Source organism: Syngnathus leptorhynchus, chromosome 7 (assembly GCF_054491065.1).
Source record: "Syngnathus leptorhynchus isolate UIUO chromosome 7, UIUO_Slep, whole genome shotgun sequence".
NCBI lineage: Eukaryota > Metazoa > Chordata > Actinopteri > Syngnathiformes > Syngnathidae > Syngnathus > Syngnathus leptorhynchus.
The window spans coordinates 5,110,910-5,128,373 of record NC_141201.1 but is presented as its reverse complement, the minus strand read 5'-3'; the positions used below and the strand labels follow the sequence as shown (position 1 = coordinate 5,128,373).

The window sequence follows — 17,464 nt, the reverse complement described above, 5'->3', positions numbered from 1 at the left end:
AATGAGTGCACATGATTTACAACAGCCAATCAAATAAAAGTAAAATATTCCACAGGGAGTTACTGTCCACACAGCGGGATGTCCCAGCCGTTCTCCTGTCCACCAGGCTCAACTTCCACACCGGGTCAGACCTCGTGTCATAGATGTAACGATACCTCCTCATTGTGCCGAGGAGCCACGCCCCCACTCGGGAGGCGGCAGTCAAGTCAACCCGGTCCATGTAGACCAGGAACATTCAAACTTGAGGATTCAGTTTGCGTTACGTGTCCAGGAGGTTAGTGTCCATCTATATTGTAATCATTTGTCCCGGAAGGGATATAATAATGTCTGTAATGTATAAAAAGTATTTACCGTAAATTTCGGAATATAAGCCGCTACTTTTTTCTCAAATTTTAAACCCTGAAACATGAATATTAGCTGGTGCGGCTTATAGTCCGGTGCGTCTAATAGTCTGAAAATTACGGTATGGTTTTTTTTTTTCAACATAGGTCATTACTGTGAAGGAGGTGTCGCTATACCTTGTCCCGCAGGGAGTTATGGTCCCAAAGAAGGTCTCCAGAGACGGACAAACTGCACAATCTGTCCTGCAGGTAGTAGATTGATTAGATTGTTGATGAACGATTAAGGTAATTTATCCTTATCCACAAATACTTGTCTCTAGGGTTTTACTGTCTGGAAGGGACCTCAGCTCGGCCCTCCCTTCAGTTCTTGTGCCCAGCGGGTTTCTATTGTGAGGAGGGCACAGCCATCCCTCATGGGTCACCTTGTCCTGCTGGAACAGCAGGAGAACAAGTCGGTCAGACAAGTAGGGCATCTTGCAAAAGATGCAGCGAAGGACGATTTTGTCCTGCTGGTAATTTCAACCTGATGACTGGAGCAAGGAGAAATACGGTAATTAAAACCGAAAATGTAATATGTGTTTGTATTGACAGGCTCCTCAGCTCCTGGCTTGCCTTGCGCTCGCGGAAAGTTCTGTCCTGCTGGCACCCCGGAAGAAGTCACATGTCCCCGAGGCACCTTCACCCCTCATCAAGGAACAATAAGTCGGTTTGCATTTTATGATATCCCCAAACATATTTAATGTAATTAAATATCTTTTCATATACGTGAATTCCTTCAACACCAAGCTGAAGTTTGCCCTTTAAGGATGTGTTGCTTGAAATGTCACTGCAGTTGTAAGATAAAAATGATGTCCTTATATTCAGGATGACTCATGAGATAAATATGAATCTAACAGACGGGATGCCAAAACGGGTACAGAGGGGTTATCTTAGAAATAAATGCCAGAAATTGTATAGAAAAAGGAAGATAAAAATAAACGTGCTCCTTCGCCAGGTTCTAAGGACTGTCTCAGATGCCCGGCCGGTTTCTATTGCCCCGAGGGGATAAGTGACCCTGTGCCGTGTTTGCCGGGCTCCTTTAACCCTTTGGAGGGTCAGGCTGAGTTGGCTGATTGCAGAGAGTGCCACGCGGGAAAGGCCTGCACTCGAATCGCTCTGACGGCTCCAGATGTGGATTGCATGCAAGGGTGAGGAACCGTCGATCTCGTTTGAATATATCACAAGTCATCAATCAACTCTTGAGGTATTAATTAGAATCTGAATATTATCTGGACTATTTTGACTAATTGCGCCCCTCCCCACGATGTTTTATCACAATAGGTTCGCGTGTCCTCCCGGTTCATCGAAACCCGACACTCCAAGCAACGCGTGTCCTCCAGGGACACTGAGCAACCGTACGGACCTCACGGATCGGTCACAATGTCAGCAGTGTCCGGCCCGATATGCTTGTCTTCGAGGTTTGTTTATTGAAGTGAAAAAGTATTGATGAGTATTTGAAAAAAAAAAAAAATTCTCATTCCCAATATCCACACATTGGTTCTTAGGGACAGGTGGCATCCACCGACCACCTCTCTCCTGCTCTGTCGGCCATTATTGTCCACCTGGTACCAAGTTTCCCACCCAGTACAAATGTCCCGTGGGCACTTGGAGCGGTCAGAGTGGATTAGAAGCCGAGAGCGAATGCCAACCATGCCCACAGGGTTGGTACTGTTTGGTGGGATCGGGAGCGCCGTCGGGCCGATGCAGCTCTGGCCACTACTGTCCCGAAGGTACACAAAAATCAGAAATCTCTCGAGGAACTAAATCCATTTATGTGCATGACGTTTCATCCTTAGGGACCGCATACGGCGCCCAGTTTCCCTGCCCCGCGGGCACGTATAGCCTCCACATGGGCAACAGGCAGAAAGACGATTGCCTGCCTTGCCCCGAAGGCTCATTTTGTCTCGAAGGAAGCTCCAAACCTGCCCCCTGCCCCTCGTAAGCACCGATATTAAATATCCGAGAGGACTCAGTATATGCACTCTCGTTCCATCTTTGTCCAGATCAACATTTCGCCGCCTGAAAGGAGGGGAGACGCTGGAGGACTGCTCCACTTGCCCCGCCGGTTATTTCTGCTCCCACTCAGCCACGGTTAACCCCAAAGTGTGCGGAGCCGGCAGCTATTCTGTAAGATTCATCGCCCACCGTCTTTTGTGACTGGTCAGCTGATCAGTAAGAAGCAGATAATGTTTGTCATCCTGATGGTGTTATTTATTTATTTTTATTTGCTTTTTTTTACATTTTCAGCCTCCGCAGTGATACAGCTCATATTAGTCACCTCCTATCTGTAGAGGAGAAGAGCAATTTCTTTTTTTTCATTCTGTGACGCTGGCTGACTTTTCCAAGTTCTGAGTTTTATGTATGATAAGTAATTCGGTCAAAAGCTGAAACTATCACCATCACAAAGTTTTTTAATTTTGTAGGTAGTTGGTTAAAATGGACTTAATGATTATTAGAGATATTATTATCATTGTTTTCATTATTAGACATATTTAGATTCAGTTTTCTTGATTTTTGGTGCGTTATTAAAACGTGGCCTACTGACACTGAAAGCGTGGCAATTTTTAGCCAATAATTCCAGCAATATTCATATTTATCTACATTTCAGAACATTTTTAATCAATAAAATCCCCCGACAACGCTGAATTAGTTTTGCTGACAAATAATAGTGTTATATAATGTATTATTTCTTCAACCTTCCATTTCCTCTTCTCCTTTTTGTCTTCTCCAAGTTTTCATCTTGCGATATTCCTCCCCCATACCGGTGGATATCTTTAACATCAATAACTTGCTGAATCTTCCTCCATAACCTTTTAACTTTTTCTGTTGTGTGTAGGACGAAGGTGCTGCAGAGTGTTCTCCGTGCTTGCCGGGGCACTTCTGCAGTAACGAGACCACAAGTGAAGAAACCATGCTAAGTGTCATGGTGTGCCCCCCGGGCTTCCTCTGTTCTCAGGGCTTAGCCCGAGACCCTCGCCGCTCAGCCATCCTCTGTCCTCGTGGCTTCTACTGCCCTGGAGGAGGCATTGTGAGTTTAAGAAGTGCACATTCGGACTTGTTAAACATGGCTTGTGACCTCCCGACACATTTCCCTGCAGGATCCCAACCCCATTCCCTGCCCCAATGGTACCTACAGTGCCAATCCCGGTTTAAGTGAAGTCACTGAATGTGTCCCATGCCCTGAAGGGAAGTACTGTTTTTCCGAGAACCCTGAGGAGCACCCCATCACAACACCTGTAAGACTGCATCAATCATGCACGTTTCAGTATTTGTACTTGACAACTCAGTTCTAGTTAACTCCTTCACGACCAGCTCAGTTAAAATTGATATTTGACATCGATAGCTGTCAATGGTACTGAATGAGTTCATTAGAAAACTTTATGGATTCCATAAATTTACCTTCACAGAAATAAGAACAGTTAAAATGGATATTTGACGTCTATAGTCGTCAATGGTAGTGAATGGGTTCATTAGAAACGTGTATGGATTCAACAAATTTGCCTTCACAGAAATTTATTTCACACTACCTTGTCTTGCAGACTGGCTTTTGCCCAGACGGGCATTACTGCCCTACTGGAACTGGGTACAAATATTCCAACCCCTGCCAAGCTGGGCAATACAGAAGCACAGAATTTGGTCATAGTGGAGAAGTGTGTGTTTCATGCCCGTCCAGACACTACTGTGACCGAGCAGGAATGCACACCCCCTCTGTCTGCCCTCAGGTGGCTTTACACACTCTTTTATAGACTGACACTAGATTTCCAGCAGTTTCCCTTTATTAGTGTCCATCTTTCATTGCCTTTATAGGGTTTTTATTGTCCTAAAGGATCCTCCTCCGCTCAAACCTGTCCGGAGGGAAGCTATGGCTCACGCTCAGCTCTCAGTGATGAGTCTGAGTGCTCTCTTTGTGGTGCCGGTTGGTTCTGCAGTGGGGTAGGCCTGGCAGAACCTTCTGGTATCTGCAAAGCTGGATTCTACTGTAAAGAGGGAGCTAAGTCTGCAGTATGTTTGGGGATTTTTTTTTTTTTTTTTTTACCAAGAATAAGGACCTCACATATTCAATCACATGAATCTTTTATTGTGATTCTAACCAGACTCCAATGGATGGAAAGACGGGCGGTTTGTGTCCTCCAGGAAGTTACTGTCCACCAGGTTCTACCTCACCTATTCCATGCCCCCCTGGAACTTTTAGTAACAGCTCCAGTCTGGGTAGACTTCAAGATTGTGTCAGTTGTCCACCAGGGTAACATCATGTTACAGTAAAAAAAAACATGGTTTTAATACCTTGAGCATCCTATGACATTTTGCTTCTCTTTTTCTAAGTTTTTATTGTTTAGGTTCCAACAACACCTCCCCATCAGGTCTTTGCTCTCCTGGATATTACTGCACTGGCGGTTCAGCTTCTCCCATCCAGCACGAAGCAGAGCAGGGTCACTATACATTGGAAGGAGCAGTCAAGCCAGAGGCTTGTCCTTTCGGAACTTTCCAGCCAGTATGAAGAAAAAAGTGACATTGTGCTGATGCAGACTTGATATATTATTCAAGGTTGTTTTCTCTTCTTCTCCAAAGCGCCGAGGTGCACAGTCGTGCGTGCAATGTCAAGGAGGACGACTGTGCAACCAGACCGGCTTGTCCCAGCCACCACTGTGTCCAAAAGGATACTACTGTCCTCCAGCATCATCTTCTCCTCACCCCTGTCCTATTGTCAGTTGAGTGGATAATACATGAAATGGATATAAACTTTATATAAAGCCTTTTTTTCTGTACTGATAATAATTTAATGTCAACAATATGTAATGTGATGATTCAGGGTCGGTATTCAGATGAACCCGGTGGTGAAGATATTCAGCATTGTCGCCCATGTGAGGCAGGATGGTTTTGCAGTAAAGCTGGCCTCGCTGACCCCGAAGGCCCCTGTGACCCCGGGCATTATTGTACCTCGGCAGCTTCTACAGCTTCTCCAGTAAGACAAGCAATCTGGTATGACATCATTAGTTTTCATAAATTCCTTTCTATCGTTTATTCCCTGAGGTTGCTTTGGACTCTGGGGGAGTGTGTCCCGCAGGCTATGTTTGTCCCAGAGGGACCAAATACCCACAGCAACACCCCTGTCCACTTGGAACTTGGAGTAATACTCTTGGGGCCCAAAATCTGTCAGACTGCCTGCCCTGCCCACCTGGACTATACTGTAACACAACTGGAATAATACAACCTTCAGGGACATGTGATGCAGGTGATGTTCTGTCAAAGTATAATTGTCAATACATACATTTATTCATGTCATACATTATATTACACAAAAACGTACAACTATAATACATGATTGCCTTTTATAGCCTTTTATTCTAAATAGAATAATAATTAATAATAATAATAATCTCTCCAACTTTTAATTTCCTTATAATGAAACTTCTAAAGAGCTGCAATAAAAAAAATGATATGCTCTTCTTGTTTATAATGTTCCTTTTATTGCCTTATAAAGCTAATTTGATGTTGACCAATAAAAATAAAAAATTATGGCTGATAGTGTTTTAAATCATTAAATTTCTCCAATTTTTTTTTTTTTTTAGGGTTTTATTGTTCAGGGGGCTCAACGTCTCCAAAACCTTTTGATGGTTTGACCGGGGACATTTGTCCCATCGGGCACTACTGTCTCCTGGGTTCAGCCTCCCCTACACCGTGCCCCGATGGGACCTTCACAAACGCAACAGGTACTAAATACTCGATATCAAATACAAATACATTTTTAAAATTCCTTTTTTGATTTGAAGGTGCAGAAGCCTGCAGAGATTGCCCCCCCGGGAGCTACTGTCTATCAGGGGAGGGCATCCAACCTTGCCCTTTAGGTCACTATTGTCTCGAGGGGGATGTCGAAGGCATCCTGCCCTGCCCGCCTGGCACATACAACCCTCATTTGGGCTTCAGCCAAGTGGAGCAGTGCCTCATTTGTCCAGCAGGTGAGAGTATTGACTCATATTTGGTCTCACTCACTGGGGAAAACCCCCCCCCCTCAATTTTATTGTGACTTTCTGTTTTTGTTTTCTCTGGCTTGTTATCAGGCTTCTACTGTGAGGACTGGGGTCTCTCTGAGCCTACTGGACCCTGCCAGGCTGGTTACTACTGCATAGCAGGTAGGCTATTTTCAAATTTGGCAATGTACTGATGAACCGGATCACAAATAAAAACTTTTTACAGGTGTGAACTTCCCAAATCCAGATGGAAATTACAGTACTGGAGTTGGAGGAGCATGTCCAAAGGGGACATACTGTCCTGAGGGGACCAGTCTCCCGTTCCCATGTCCCCTTGGAACCTACTCGGATAGGTCAGGGAGAAAGAATGCAAGACATTTTTAAAATCGAAACATTTTGACATTTCTTTGTGCTTTCAGTCTTTACGTGACAGATATCACCGGATGCAGTCCGTGTCCGGCAGGTCAATTCTGTGCAACTGAAGGTCTGAGTCGACCGTCGGGAAAATGTCAGACAGGTTTTTACTGTCCAGGTGGAGACTCAGTAGCAACAGGTAACACAAAATAATAAACTAATAAATTATTTTTTGTCCTACAGAACCTCCACCAATGCCAAATGCAGGCAATATGAATGCATGACGATGTTTTGTTGACAGTGATACATGAATTAGTCGGGCTTTATCACAAGATTCATCATAATAACAGCTTAACGGTCATGATCGCAGTAATTTGCCGCATCTAATTGCTTTTCCCCTCCACAGGCTCGGAGGGAGGTCTTTGCCCACCCGCTCATTATTGCCTGGAAGGCAGTACAGGCCCAGCATCCTGCCCAGCTGGATCCTACACAAACCTCACAGGACAGTCAATATGCTCAACCTGCCCTGCTGGCTACTACTGCCCGGAGAAGACAAGCGACTTTGCTAAGTTTCCTTGCCCGCCAGGGTTCTATTGTCCCGATGGTAGGTTCACCCAGAAACACGTTAAGACCTCTTGGTGTTCTTGGTTGGCATATCTTGCTCGCTGGACAATTTATTAGGTACATCTGCACGTTTAATGAGATCCAATACAAAATTGAGATTTAAATTGAAAATCTGAGAGAAGTCTCTGCCACCAAGATACTGTAAAAAAAAAAAAAAAATCCGCTAAGACTCGTCTTTGAATTTTAACAAAATAAAATGTGCATTATTCATTTTATTTTAGTTTATTATATTATTTAGTATCTATACTTAATTGTGTATTCACAGTTCTTTTTAGATGTTTCATTTTGTTGTTTCATTTAATTGTACTTTTTTTGTTTTGATTATTAAGGAAGAACCTGTGTGAGTCATGAAGTTGCAAAAGTGACATTTTTAAACAACCTGAACAATTTATGAATTTGACAAAAACAGTTTGCAGCTGAGCTAACTTTAGATTGTTTGGCCTGTGCATTCCCTTCGACTCAGATATTTAGAGACTGAATTTTCTCATATGAAATACAACTTACATTCTGAATTTATGTTAAAAGTTGGTGAGTAAAAAGGAAAAATATCACAATTAAACACTCCTAAATGTATTGTATGTATACTCCAGGTACAAGGCATGCCACTCAGTACCCGTGTCCTCGTGGTTACTACAACCCCGAGCGCATGACCCAGAGTCTGGACAGCTGCCTGCCTTGCCCCCCTGGATACTTTTGTGGGAAGGAGCGGCTGACTAATGTGTCTGGAAAATGCAAAGCTGGTGAGTTCCAATTTGTTTTTTTTTGCTGTTGTTGAGCTCTAAACCCCAAAAAAGAGAAGACTCATTTATCATTGTCAGTACACAGACTTCTGGTCGTGCCAGATTAAGCAGCACTGCACAAAAAAAGCTTCTTCTAAATCAGGTTATTATTTTCCTGACCCATATCTTAAACACCACCCATTGTCACAATCATATTCCCCTCAGGTTGGTTTTGCGTCTCAGCGGCGTGGAACTCCCAACCCTTTGACCTGGATAATTATACCAACGCCAACTGTCTGTGCCCGGCCACTGCCACAGGGGGGCGCTGCCATCCAGGCTTTTACTGCCCCACAGGTAGCACGGAGCCCCTTCCTTGTCTGCCTGGAGCTTTCTGTAACATCTCAGGTAATTTGATGAAGCTCAATTATATACAAGCTGTGACAATCAATATATAATCCAACTGAAAAGTTTTTTTCCCCCCATCTTCATAATAATTGAAATATTGGATTCAGTAGAATGTGAAGTATCCCCTGGGTGTCGTATCGGTATATGATATACAAATCTACCGTTGATATTCAACAGGTTTGGCTTCGCCCATGGGTCCCTGTTCTCCAGGTTATTATTGCAAAGGAGGAGCCACTGAGGCCAAGCCAACAGATGGCGAAACAGGCAGCATCTGTCCAAGTGGGACATACTGCGGTAAGCGCCGCTGTAATGCCGAGGAACAGTTGTTTCGCTAATTGCCAATAAGCATTTTTAAGTGAGCTTATCAAAGAGTATAAAACAAATTCCATTTGTTCATGATGGAGTGGTAGGACATCACTTAAACTACAGAATGAAGAATCAACTTTTTTTGTCACCCTACAGTCGAAGGCTCCGGAGAACCGCAGTTATGTCCCGCTGGTACATTTTCTGCAGTACCAGGTTTGACCAGTAGAGCTGATTGTCAACCTTGTACGGCTGGATTCTACTGCAGTAGATCGGGCCTTAGTACACCAACTGGGCCCTGTGATCAAGGTTTGTGTCATGACAATATGATATATTAGAGTGGAACCTCCATATTTGAGCACGTACAATTTGGCATTGAACCTTAATTTTCTTCTAGTAGAATTCCAATTTTAGCATAGAATTATTGTACTGAGAGTATGGAGCTAGAGGGAGACCGCGGGGGCACTGCCCCCCCCCTGAAATATGCCCCCCCCCAGGTGCTATCATTGTCAGCATTTTCAACAGAATACTTTGAGTTTGTAATTTAATGACTACCCTGAGATATCCTTGCCCCATGACCCCCCCAAGGAAAAAAAATCCTAGCGCCGCCAGTGTAGACAAGTCGGATATAAAATAAATAAATAAAAGATTGCCACTAGATGGCAATATTACTCTGAAAACTCCCTCCTGTTCAGTCTCAAGTGAGTATTTTAACTTGAATTTTATTTTTTAGTGCTAATTTGTATGGCCGTTAGAAATGTCCAGCCAATCTTTTTTCCTTTACTGCTTATCTCATTCAGCTCTGTAACATAATTGGAATTTCGACATTAACTGCCATGGAACTATTTTGTAACACTTCACAGGTTATTGGTGCCCCCCTGGCCAAATTGTTGCAAAAGCTCTGCCATGTCCACCGGGTCATTTCTGCCTCAATGGTAGTTTGGCTCCAGAGCCTTGTCCATCGGGAACTTACCAGGACAGAGAAAGGCAAGCTGCGTGCATTACATGTAAAGCAGGTGAGTCCACACAATGCAGGTATTTAACATAACACTTGAACAAGCATCTGTGAACATGTTTACATTAAATGATGATCCACATGCTGACATTAATCCAATTCGTTAACCTAATGTGTCAGTGTTGTTTTAAGAATATCCCCATATTATTTAAATATATGCATGTCTCTTTTCACAAGGTTACTACTGTGATCCCCGGCTGAGTACAGCTAACGGTTCCTTGCTGAGGCTGTGCCCGAAAGGACATTACTGCCCTGCAGGCACAAGCATGTCCAAGGAGCACCCTTGCCCCGTAGGCTCATTCAACCCAAGAGAGCACACGGACAGCCTTTCAGACTGTATGCCGTGTCCTGGTGGACAGTACTGTCCTTCGCTAGGACTTTCAGAGCCGGCAGGTTGGATCAATGTTGTGATTGCAGTATTATGATGCCTTTTTTCAGATTTATTTATGTATTGATTTATTTATTCATGCATGCATGTATTTAATTATTTTTAATTAATTAATTTATTATGATTATTATTACTTTTTTTAAACTACCCTTAGGACCATGCCTTGCTGGTTTTTGGTGCCAAGGTGGAGCATCATCTCCGTCCCCGTTGGATGGTCTTTCTGGTTCAAAATGTCCTCCTGGTCATTACTGTCCAGCAGGTAACTAAGTCATATTGTAGCAATGCACAATATTGTACAATGTGATTGACAACATACCACATCAGAAATAACAATCAAACATAAGATATGAGTCAATTCAAAGGAAGAAGACATGTGAGATAAGGTGGGGAAATTAAATTATTCTTAAAGGAATTCTAAAATGCACACAGGTGGAAGGAAGCCAGAATAAGAGTTCTATGCTCCCTCTTATGTGTTCCAATTAATATTCCAACTGGAGACTTTTACTGACTGACTCCAAGCTGAGATGTGATAGGTTACTTAAATATGTAAGATACCCAAAGGGTGATGCTGGACACTATTCAGTCACCGGCCTTACATTTTTTTGAAGCCTTAGATTTTCCAGGGTTATCTGAGCTCACACTTCTAGCTAATGTAAGCAAATGTATGCCGCGTGCAGTTAACATTCTGCTCCGTCCTAGTCTAAGGCCACTCCTGTTTTATTCATGTTAATTACCATCTAGTGGCCTAAAGGATTTTCTGACAACATCTATCTTGTAACTTTTAACAGTGCTTTCTTCAGATTAATGTGTTTACTCACAGCAAAGGCACTGACCCTTTTCTTTTCAAATGAGGCCATTTTTTGTCCTTAACTACTGGTTGTGGCTTCTGAGTCCGTTTTCTTTTTTTTTCACCTCCCAATGCAAAAGTGACGTGTATATTTTTACAATCTTCTCTGCTTTTCTTACAGGCGCCACTGCTCCTATGGAGTGTCCCACGGGTAGTTGGTCAAACAGCACAGGATTGCAAACACAAGAGGACTGTCAAATCTGTCTTGCGGGATTTTACTGTGACCGAGCTGGGTTGACTTCCCCGACTGGACGCTGCCTCGGAGGGTATACTACCTTTTATAAAGTGTCCAGAAAGTCACTAGACGTTCCACTTTTTTTTTTTGATTCAGGTTTTATTCAATCAGTTATGAGGTCAGCTTTGAATTTGCATATGAGCCTCATTTTTATGGCTTGTCAACATTAAAGCAGCAAAATTGCTGCCTGGCAAGGTTTATTTTTGTCTTGCATAGTGCTCATCATTTTGTGATTTTTCTGTAGATATTATTGTCTTGGGGGAGTTGTCACACCTACCCCTACTGATGGAATGACAGGAGGACCTTGCCCCAAAGGCTCTTACTGCCCCGAAGGGACGGCCGAACCAATACCTTGTGATCCGGGGACATATGCTGCCGTCACACATGCCACTCAGTGTGAGCCTTGTCTTCCAGGCTGGCACTGCGTGACTGGCATCTTGCAAGCGTGTCCTCCAGGTTTGATTCAGGATGTTCATAGACTACAATTGCTCAGATCTAAAACACAGACCGAATGTTAAATTCAACACACGGTAAATCAAAAATTGAGGGAGGGGGGCGACAGTTTTTCATCAGCCAACATTGTCCCTGATGACAACATGCTGTATATTGGCTGATGAAATGTGCATTTCTCAGGGTGAAAGGTTGAGTGGTGACACAGGACTGTTTTGCAATCAATAGCTGAACACGTTGTTTTTGTTCCCTCCAGCCCAACAACTGGGGACCCCAGCACTTGCCTTTATGACATTTCTCCCTTTTTAAAAATGCCACTCCATCAATATACACAAATTTCCATTTGTATTTTTTGTTGTTGCTATGTTTAAAGACCTATTATTTGTTTTGCAGGCTTCTACTGCCCCGAGAAAACTGGTTTTGACCTGAGAAGCTGTCCATCAGGGACATATGGTCCTGACCCGGGATACTGGTCTGTCACTCAGTGCAAGCAGTGTGATGGAGGCCATTACTGCTCCTCCACAAATGGCACAGCTGTCAGTGGAGCGTGCCAGGAAGGCTATTACTGCGTACGTGGAAACGCCGTTCCTCGACCCGGTTCGCCGGCTGCAGGTAAACAAGCACGCAGTATGTGCTGCTCGTTTATAATCTGCCCACTCGCTTGACATTTATATGACGAGGAATCTCCATCAATGGGCCTGTTTTGAGATGCTTGTCAAAAAATTTTCCTTCTCACCAGGGGAGGGGGGGCCTTGTCCTGTTGGCCATTATTGTCCCCAGGCCAGTATCCATCCTCGACCGTGTCCTCGTGGTACTTTCTCCAACCTCACCAAATTAGCCTCCCAGGTGATTTGTTATGGATGGATGGATTAATGGATGGATGGAATGACCCATATGCACGAACACAGTTATTGAGAGAGAGAGCCCATGCAAAATCCAAACGAAACACAATTTATTATTGCATCATGTTTTCATTTATGTCCCTGTGTGGTATTACACACTTGTCCGTTACAGTTACGGTAAATCAATAATTTCTATCCTCCAGCTGCGCCTCGCCACGTCCGTACATTACTTCCAGTAATTAACGGTTTTCATTGTGGCAGGCAATCAATATTTGATCCTTTATGAATGTTAAAATGAGGTACACTCCCTTTTTCATTCTTTTTTCTGTGTGACCCACTTGTCTCCTCTCAGGAGGATTGTGAGCCCTGTCTCCCTAGTTACTACTGTGATGCTGTCGGCCTCTCGGCGCCTTCTGGAAAATGCTTGGAAGGTTTTTTCTGCGCAGGGGGGGCGGTTCGGCCTGATCCAACTTCAGGAGATGACGGTGGTGGACTGTGTCCAAAAGGTGATCAACACAAACGAGACATCTATAGGAAGAATAATGTTCTCAAAGGCTTAATTCTTGGGTTTTTCTGAAATATTTTCTCGAGCCATTATTTTTTGTGTAGGATGTGTTATGCCATAGACGTCAAAGATATTAATTGGGTTGGCAGTGAATAAGAGTTTCTTCTCTAGTCAGCTTGGAAAACAGTTATTTTCTTTTACGTCTATTCCTCCTTCCTGGTTGTATTTTCTGTCAGTCTCGATGACTCATACCACCGTGCATGCTGCCTTCAGTTTAGGGTTAGTTCAGTTCGAGAGAACGAAACTGAGAGTGAATGAATAATGGGCTCATTTGCACATTTTGCTCCAAGAGATGGATTAGGGAATTATTTGCTGACAGAAATCTAATTTAGTATTATTTACAACATTTATTTCGAGCCAACTGTGGATCCCAGCGAGGGAGCGTCGTTCGATTTTGTCGTTGACACAAACGTGTGCCAAATGTTCAAGCATCAGTCGAAAATCACAGACTAAATCTTTGATACTTAGGGAGTCACCAGTCCCAGCCAAGCCTTGTCACAGATAACATGAGACAAACTTGGCAAGACTTGAAGCAAGCAAAGGAGGTTGCCATGACCACCTGGAACAAGGTGTAAACAAAGCTGGTCACTCACTTTTTAAAAATTGGTTCAAATCAGTTTTAAAATGTTTAGACAAATAGGGATAATGTTGTTACCCAGACAACAGGCCATAACAACCTTTTCTATGCATGTCACAAAAGGGAACATAAAGGCAAATGCAAACAATAATTTCATTCCGAATTTACATAAGCTCAGTGCTAGCCTGCTCAGCTTGTAAACAAAGCTCTTCTTCAAGTTAATAGGTTTAGCTAAACATGAACAGCTGCTGTGCCGACAATGGAAATCGAAGTGTGTCCGTTGCGGATTGCGAGCGTCTGCATTTGTGTGCTTAAGTGTGCATCTCTTTCATGACTCTGTTGGACACGCAACTAGGTTATTACTGTTCTAAGGGCTCAGCGGCTCCTCAGCTCTGTCCCCGGGGAACCATCAGCATGGAGGATGGCCTAGCCAGCTGCAGTGTCTGTCCCCAAGGGTAAACCTGCTAAAGCAAGACACAGTCACCGTAAACACATACGTAGATGTTTGTGCAAATGGGAACACTGCTAATGATGGAACAAAACTATGCTCCACATTACTTTTTAATTCAATATTTTTATCTGGATAGGTTCTACTGTCCCGGAAACAGTAACGGTTCTTTCGAAGAGTGTCCAAAGGGTCATTACTGCCCAGTTGGGACATGGTCCAAATTCCTCTACCCATGTCCAGCTGGGTCCATCAATCCCTTCACTCAGATGGCAAAGGCCCAGGACTGCCTACCATGTCCACCAGGTCAACACCCACACTTTTTATTTCCTTTGTTTTTGTTTGCTATTACATTCTAAAATCACCTTCATTAGATAGCTAGCTAGCTAGCAAGCTAGCCATCCAGCGATCTAGCTAGATACGACAGATACAAAGTTGCATTTCATATCAAGTCATTGACATTTCTGTAAATGTTCAACCTTTTTCTGCCTGTGTAGGTTTGTTTTGTGCATCACCTGGATTGGCCGTCGCATCAGGCCAGTGTAAGGCTGGTTATTATTGCACCTCTGGGGCTTCGTCACCCACACCAGCTGATGATGGCTTGACAGGTGACCGCTGTCCTGAGGGCCATTATTGTCCACAGGGTTCCTCAGCTCCATTATCTTGTCCAGCGGGACATTACAGCAATCAAACCGGGAACAGTCAAATATCTGACTGCCTGCCGTGTCCCTCAGGTCAGCACTAGTTAATCACGTTTTCCAACAATTAGTCTTTTCGTTGACAGATGTCTCCCCGTCTTCTCGCAGGGTTTCTTTGCACCACCGGAGGGCTCTCTTTACCTTCTCTCATGTGCTCAGTAGGCTTCTACTGCCCTAGCCTCAATGCATCAATACCTTGCCCTTCTGGAAACAGGTGTCCACCTGGATCCCACAGACCAGTACCTTGCTTGCCAGGGACCTTTCAAAATCTACCTGGGCAGGTAAGAAAGATGATGACTAATACTCTACTCATGACTTTTCAGCGGGGAGAAAGACATCTGGACTCATATGTCATACCTTACAGGTATCTTATAATGTAAGATTAAAAAAATGTATTATGTAACTATGACTGCAACTATGTCAGGAAAATTCTGCGAGAACATCTGAACTTTATATGCACTTTGAACTAACACAAAACACATTTTGGGGCAAGCTCAGCTCCAGTGCAAGAATTAGCCAGTTACTATATGTCTGATCTGTTTTTTGGCTCTGAGATGTTGAACTTTTTTTTTCCCTCTCAGCTCCACAGTAATACAGCAAAATGTTACAGCATTGCTGGAGGATCGTAGCACTTACATCATATCCAATCAGAGTACCAATGGTTCTTACAAGACCTTTGGGGCATGTTCGCACCGTATCCAGGGATTGTTCTAATATGCTGTGATGCATTTCTCCTTTTTTTCCTGATAATTTGCCACAGGGAATTACATTTAAAAAAAAAGCAATTTGTATATTATTGTGGTTCTAGTTTACAATGGTGTAGGAACTGCAATACATCACATTGACAAGTAATTTTTGTTCCGAGTCAAGCCACGTAACAGGACCAAAAAACACACACAGTAATAATAGTCTCTTGTTAAATTATAATTACATGACAGATTCAATCAAAGGGGATTATTATTAGGTAGTAAAAGCGGCATTTTTATGACAGTCTTTGTATTGGATCTCGCTGCGTTGTGCAGGTGAGTGCATATAACCTTTTAAAATCCTTACGGTGTCGTTAGATGTTTTAATTGCTTACTCGATTGAATGTTACAGTTCCCTTGAAGTGTTGGAGTATCGCAAAGTTTATAGTTCACACTCCGCCCGCAAAGCGAGCGGCTCAAGGGTTCACGTCTGTTGATTGTCGTAAACATCTGCTCATTGTCGTTCTATTTTCCCCAAAGTATGAATTTGCAAATTGTCTCTCCACAGGCCGAGTGTGTTACATGCCCAGCAGGATTTTACTGCTTCATGGATGTCGACACGGGCAATATGTCCGGGATTCACACTCCCACGCTGTGTCCTAAAGGACATTATTGCCCACCAGGTAGGACGGCAGCCATTTTGACAAAAATAGGATTTTTTTGATTTTTTTATTCGTTCTCCCCCCCAAGCAGATGGTTGCATTAGTAAACAGCGCCAACATTATTTGGCAAATATTTCTATCTGAGTATAATCATGATAACAATGGTCTTCTCCAACTCTTCTCTGATGACCAGCAGTACAATTGATATGCCGTTTATGCTCAGGGTCACCGTCTGGTGTCCCATGCCCAGCTGGGACCTTCAGCAACCATATGGGCTTGTCTACTGAACAGGGCTGTGAACTGTGTCCTCCTGGAGCGTACTGTGCCTCCTCTGGACTGGAAGCCCCCAGCGGGCTCTGCTCTCCCGGGTAAAACTGATTAAAATCTCATCTTGGTTTGACAGGTTTGTTCGAAAAGTTAAATGCATAGGGTGTAGAGCCCTCCATTTTTAGGAGGTCGTTAAATGGAGTGTGGCTAGGCACTTAATGGTGGTCCCTCTAGTGATACTCGATATAATTGCTGCCCGAGTACAATTCAGTTATATTTAACTTTGAAATGTATTTTCCATTTACTCTTTAAGATTTGATTAGAATTTTTTTGTATGAACACACTATCTAATTAAATGTCCCTTGTGCTTTCACAACTATCCCTTCCCTCATCACCCACCCCAAATTGTCCTCATCGTCCCACTTCTGCGCTAGTTATCTCTGCAGCCACAGATCTATCTCTCCCCAGCCTGAGGACGGCCCAACTGGTGGGCGGTGCTCTGCAGGGTTCTACTGCCCAGAGGGCACCAGCACTATGCTTGCATGTCCCGCAGGCACTTTCAGCGTCATAGATGGTGATTAGACACAATTATTGATATGGAAATTTGCCTGACTACACAGCTACATGTGCGATGTAGATAATCAGAAAGCAATTACCCACCCATTCATTTTCTGAACAGCGTATTCTCCTAATGTACTCAACATATTTGATACGTGTAATCTATTATTATCTATTATGTGATTAAAATCTCTTATGGTTCGATAAAACCAAGGTTAATCTACTATGTACAGTTAATCAATTCACAGCCGCTCTTTCTGTAATCGATTTGATCGTAAAAAAAAAAAACCCCGGTGTTTATTCAAGGCGCAACATCTGTGGAAGGGTGTCAGCTTTGCTTGGCTGGCCATTACTGTGCCCGAGCTGGCCTCTCATCCCCATCTGGACTCTGCAAGCCTGGATTCTACTGCACAGAAGGCTCTGCAACTGCAACACCTTTTATTAATATCACAGGTAATGTTGTTGATTGAAATAT

General features: G+C 43.4%; 1 protein-coding gene across 1 annotated transcript in view; it reads left to right on the top strand.

Annotated features, from left to right (window-relative positions):
• Positions 1-17,464, top strand: part of LOC147054323 (uncharacterized) — a 38,265-nt gene that overhangs the window by 123 nt on the left and 20,678 nt on the right. Inside the window, 44 exon segments of the mRNA XM_085916396.1 lie at positions 56-274; positions 489-590; positions 662-853; positions 933-1,043; positions 1,336-1,528; positions 1,662-1,798; positions 1,886-2,110; positions 2,177-2,318; positions 2,384-2,507; positions 3,217-3,408; positions 3,479-3,616; positions 3,920-4,102; positions 4,188-4,382; positions 4,475-4,623; positions 4,704-4,872; positions 4,950-5,084; positions 5,191-5,343; positions 5,412-5,613; positions 5,951-6,091; positions 6,152-6,337; positions 6,440-6,511; positions 6,576-6,702; positions 6,769-6,902; positions 7,110-7,307; positions 7,918-8,067; positions 8,272-8,451; positions 8,629-8,745; positions 8,914-9,063; positions 9,618-9,770; positions 9,947-10,162; positions 10,312-10,416; positions 11,126-11,270; positions 11,484-11,695; positions 12,083-12,301; positions 12,429-12,535; positions 12,884-13,037; positions 14,029-14,128; positions 14,261-14,424; positions 14,616-14,852; positions 14,925-15,097; positions 16,071-16,185; positions 16,388-16,532; positions 16,866-17,005; positions 17,296-17,442. Of these exon segments, the coding sequence (XP_085772522.1) occupies positions 79-274; positions 489-590; positions 662-853; positions 933-1,043; positions 1,336-1,528; positions 1,662-1,798; positions 1,886-2,110; positions 2,177-2,318; positions 2,384-2,507; positions 3,217-3,408; positions 3,479-3,616; positions 3,920-4,102; positions 4,188-4,382; positions 4,475-4,623; positions 4,704-4,872; positions 4,950-5,084; positions 5,191-5,343; positions 5,412-5,613; positions 5,951-6,091; positions 6,152-6,337; positions 6,440-6,511; positions 6,576-6,702; positions 6,769-6,902; positions 7,110-7,307; positions 7,918-8,067; positions 8,272-8,451; positions 8,629-8,745; positions 8,914-9,063; positions 9,618-9,770; positions 9,947-10,162; positions 10,312-10,416; positions 11,126-11,270; positions 11,484-11,695; positions 12,083-12,301; positions 12,429-12,535; positions 12,884-13,037; positions 14,029-14,128; positions 14,261-14,424; positions 14,616-14,852; positions 14,925-15,097; positions 16,071-16,185; positions 16,388-16,532; positions 16,866-17,005; positions 17,296-17,442 (6,925 nt within the window). The 5' untranslated portion in view covers positions 56-78.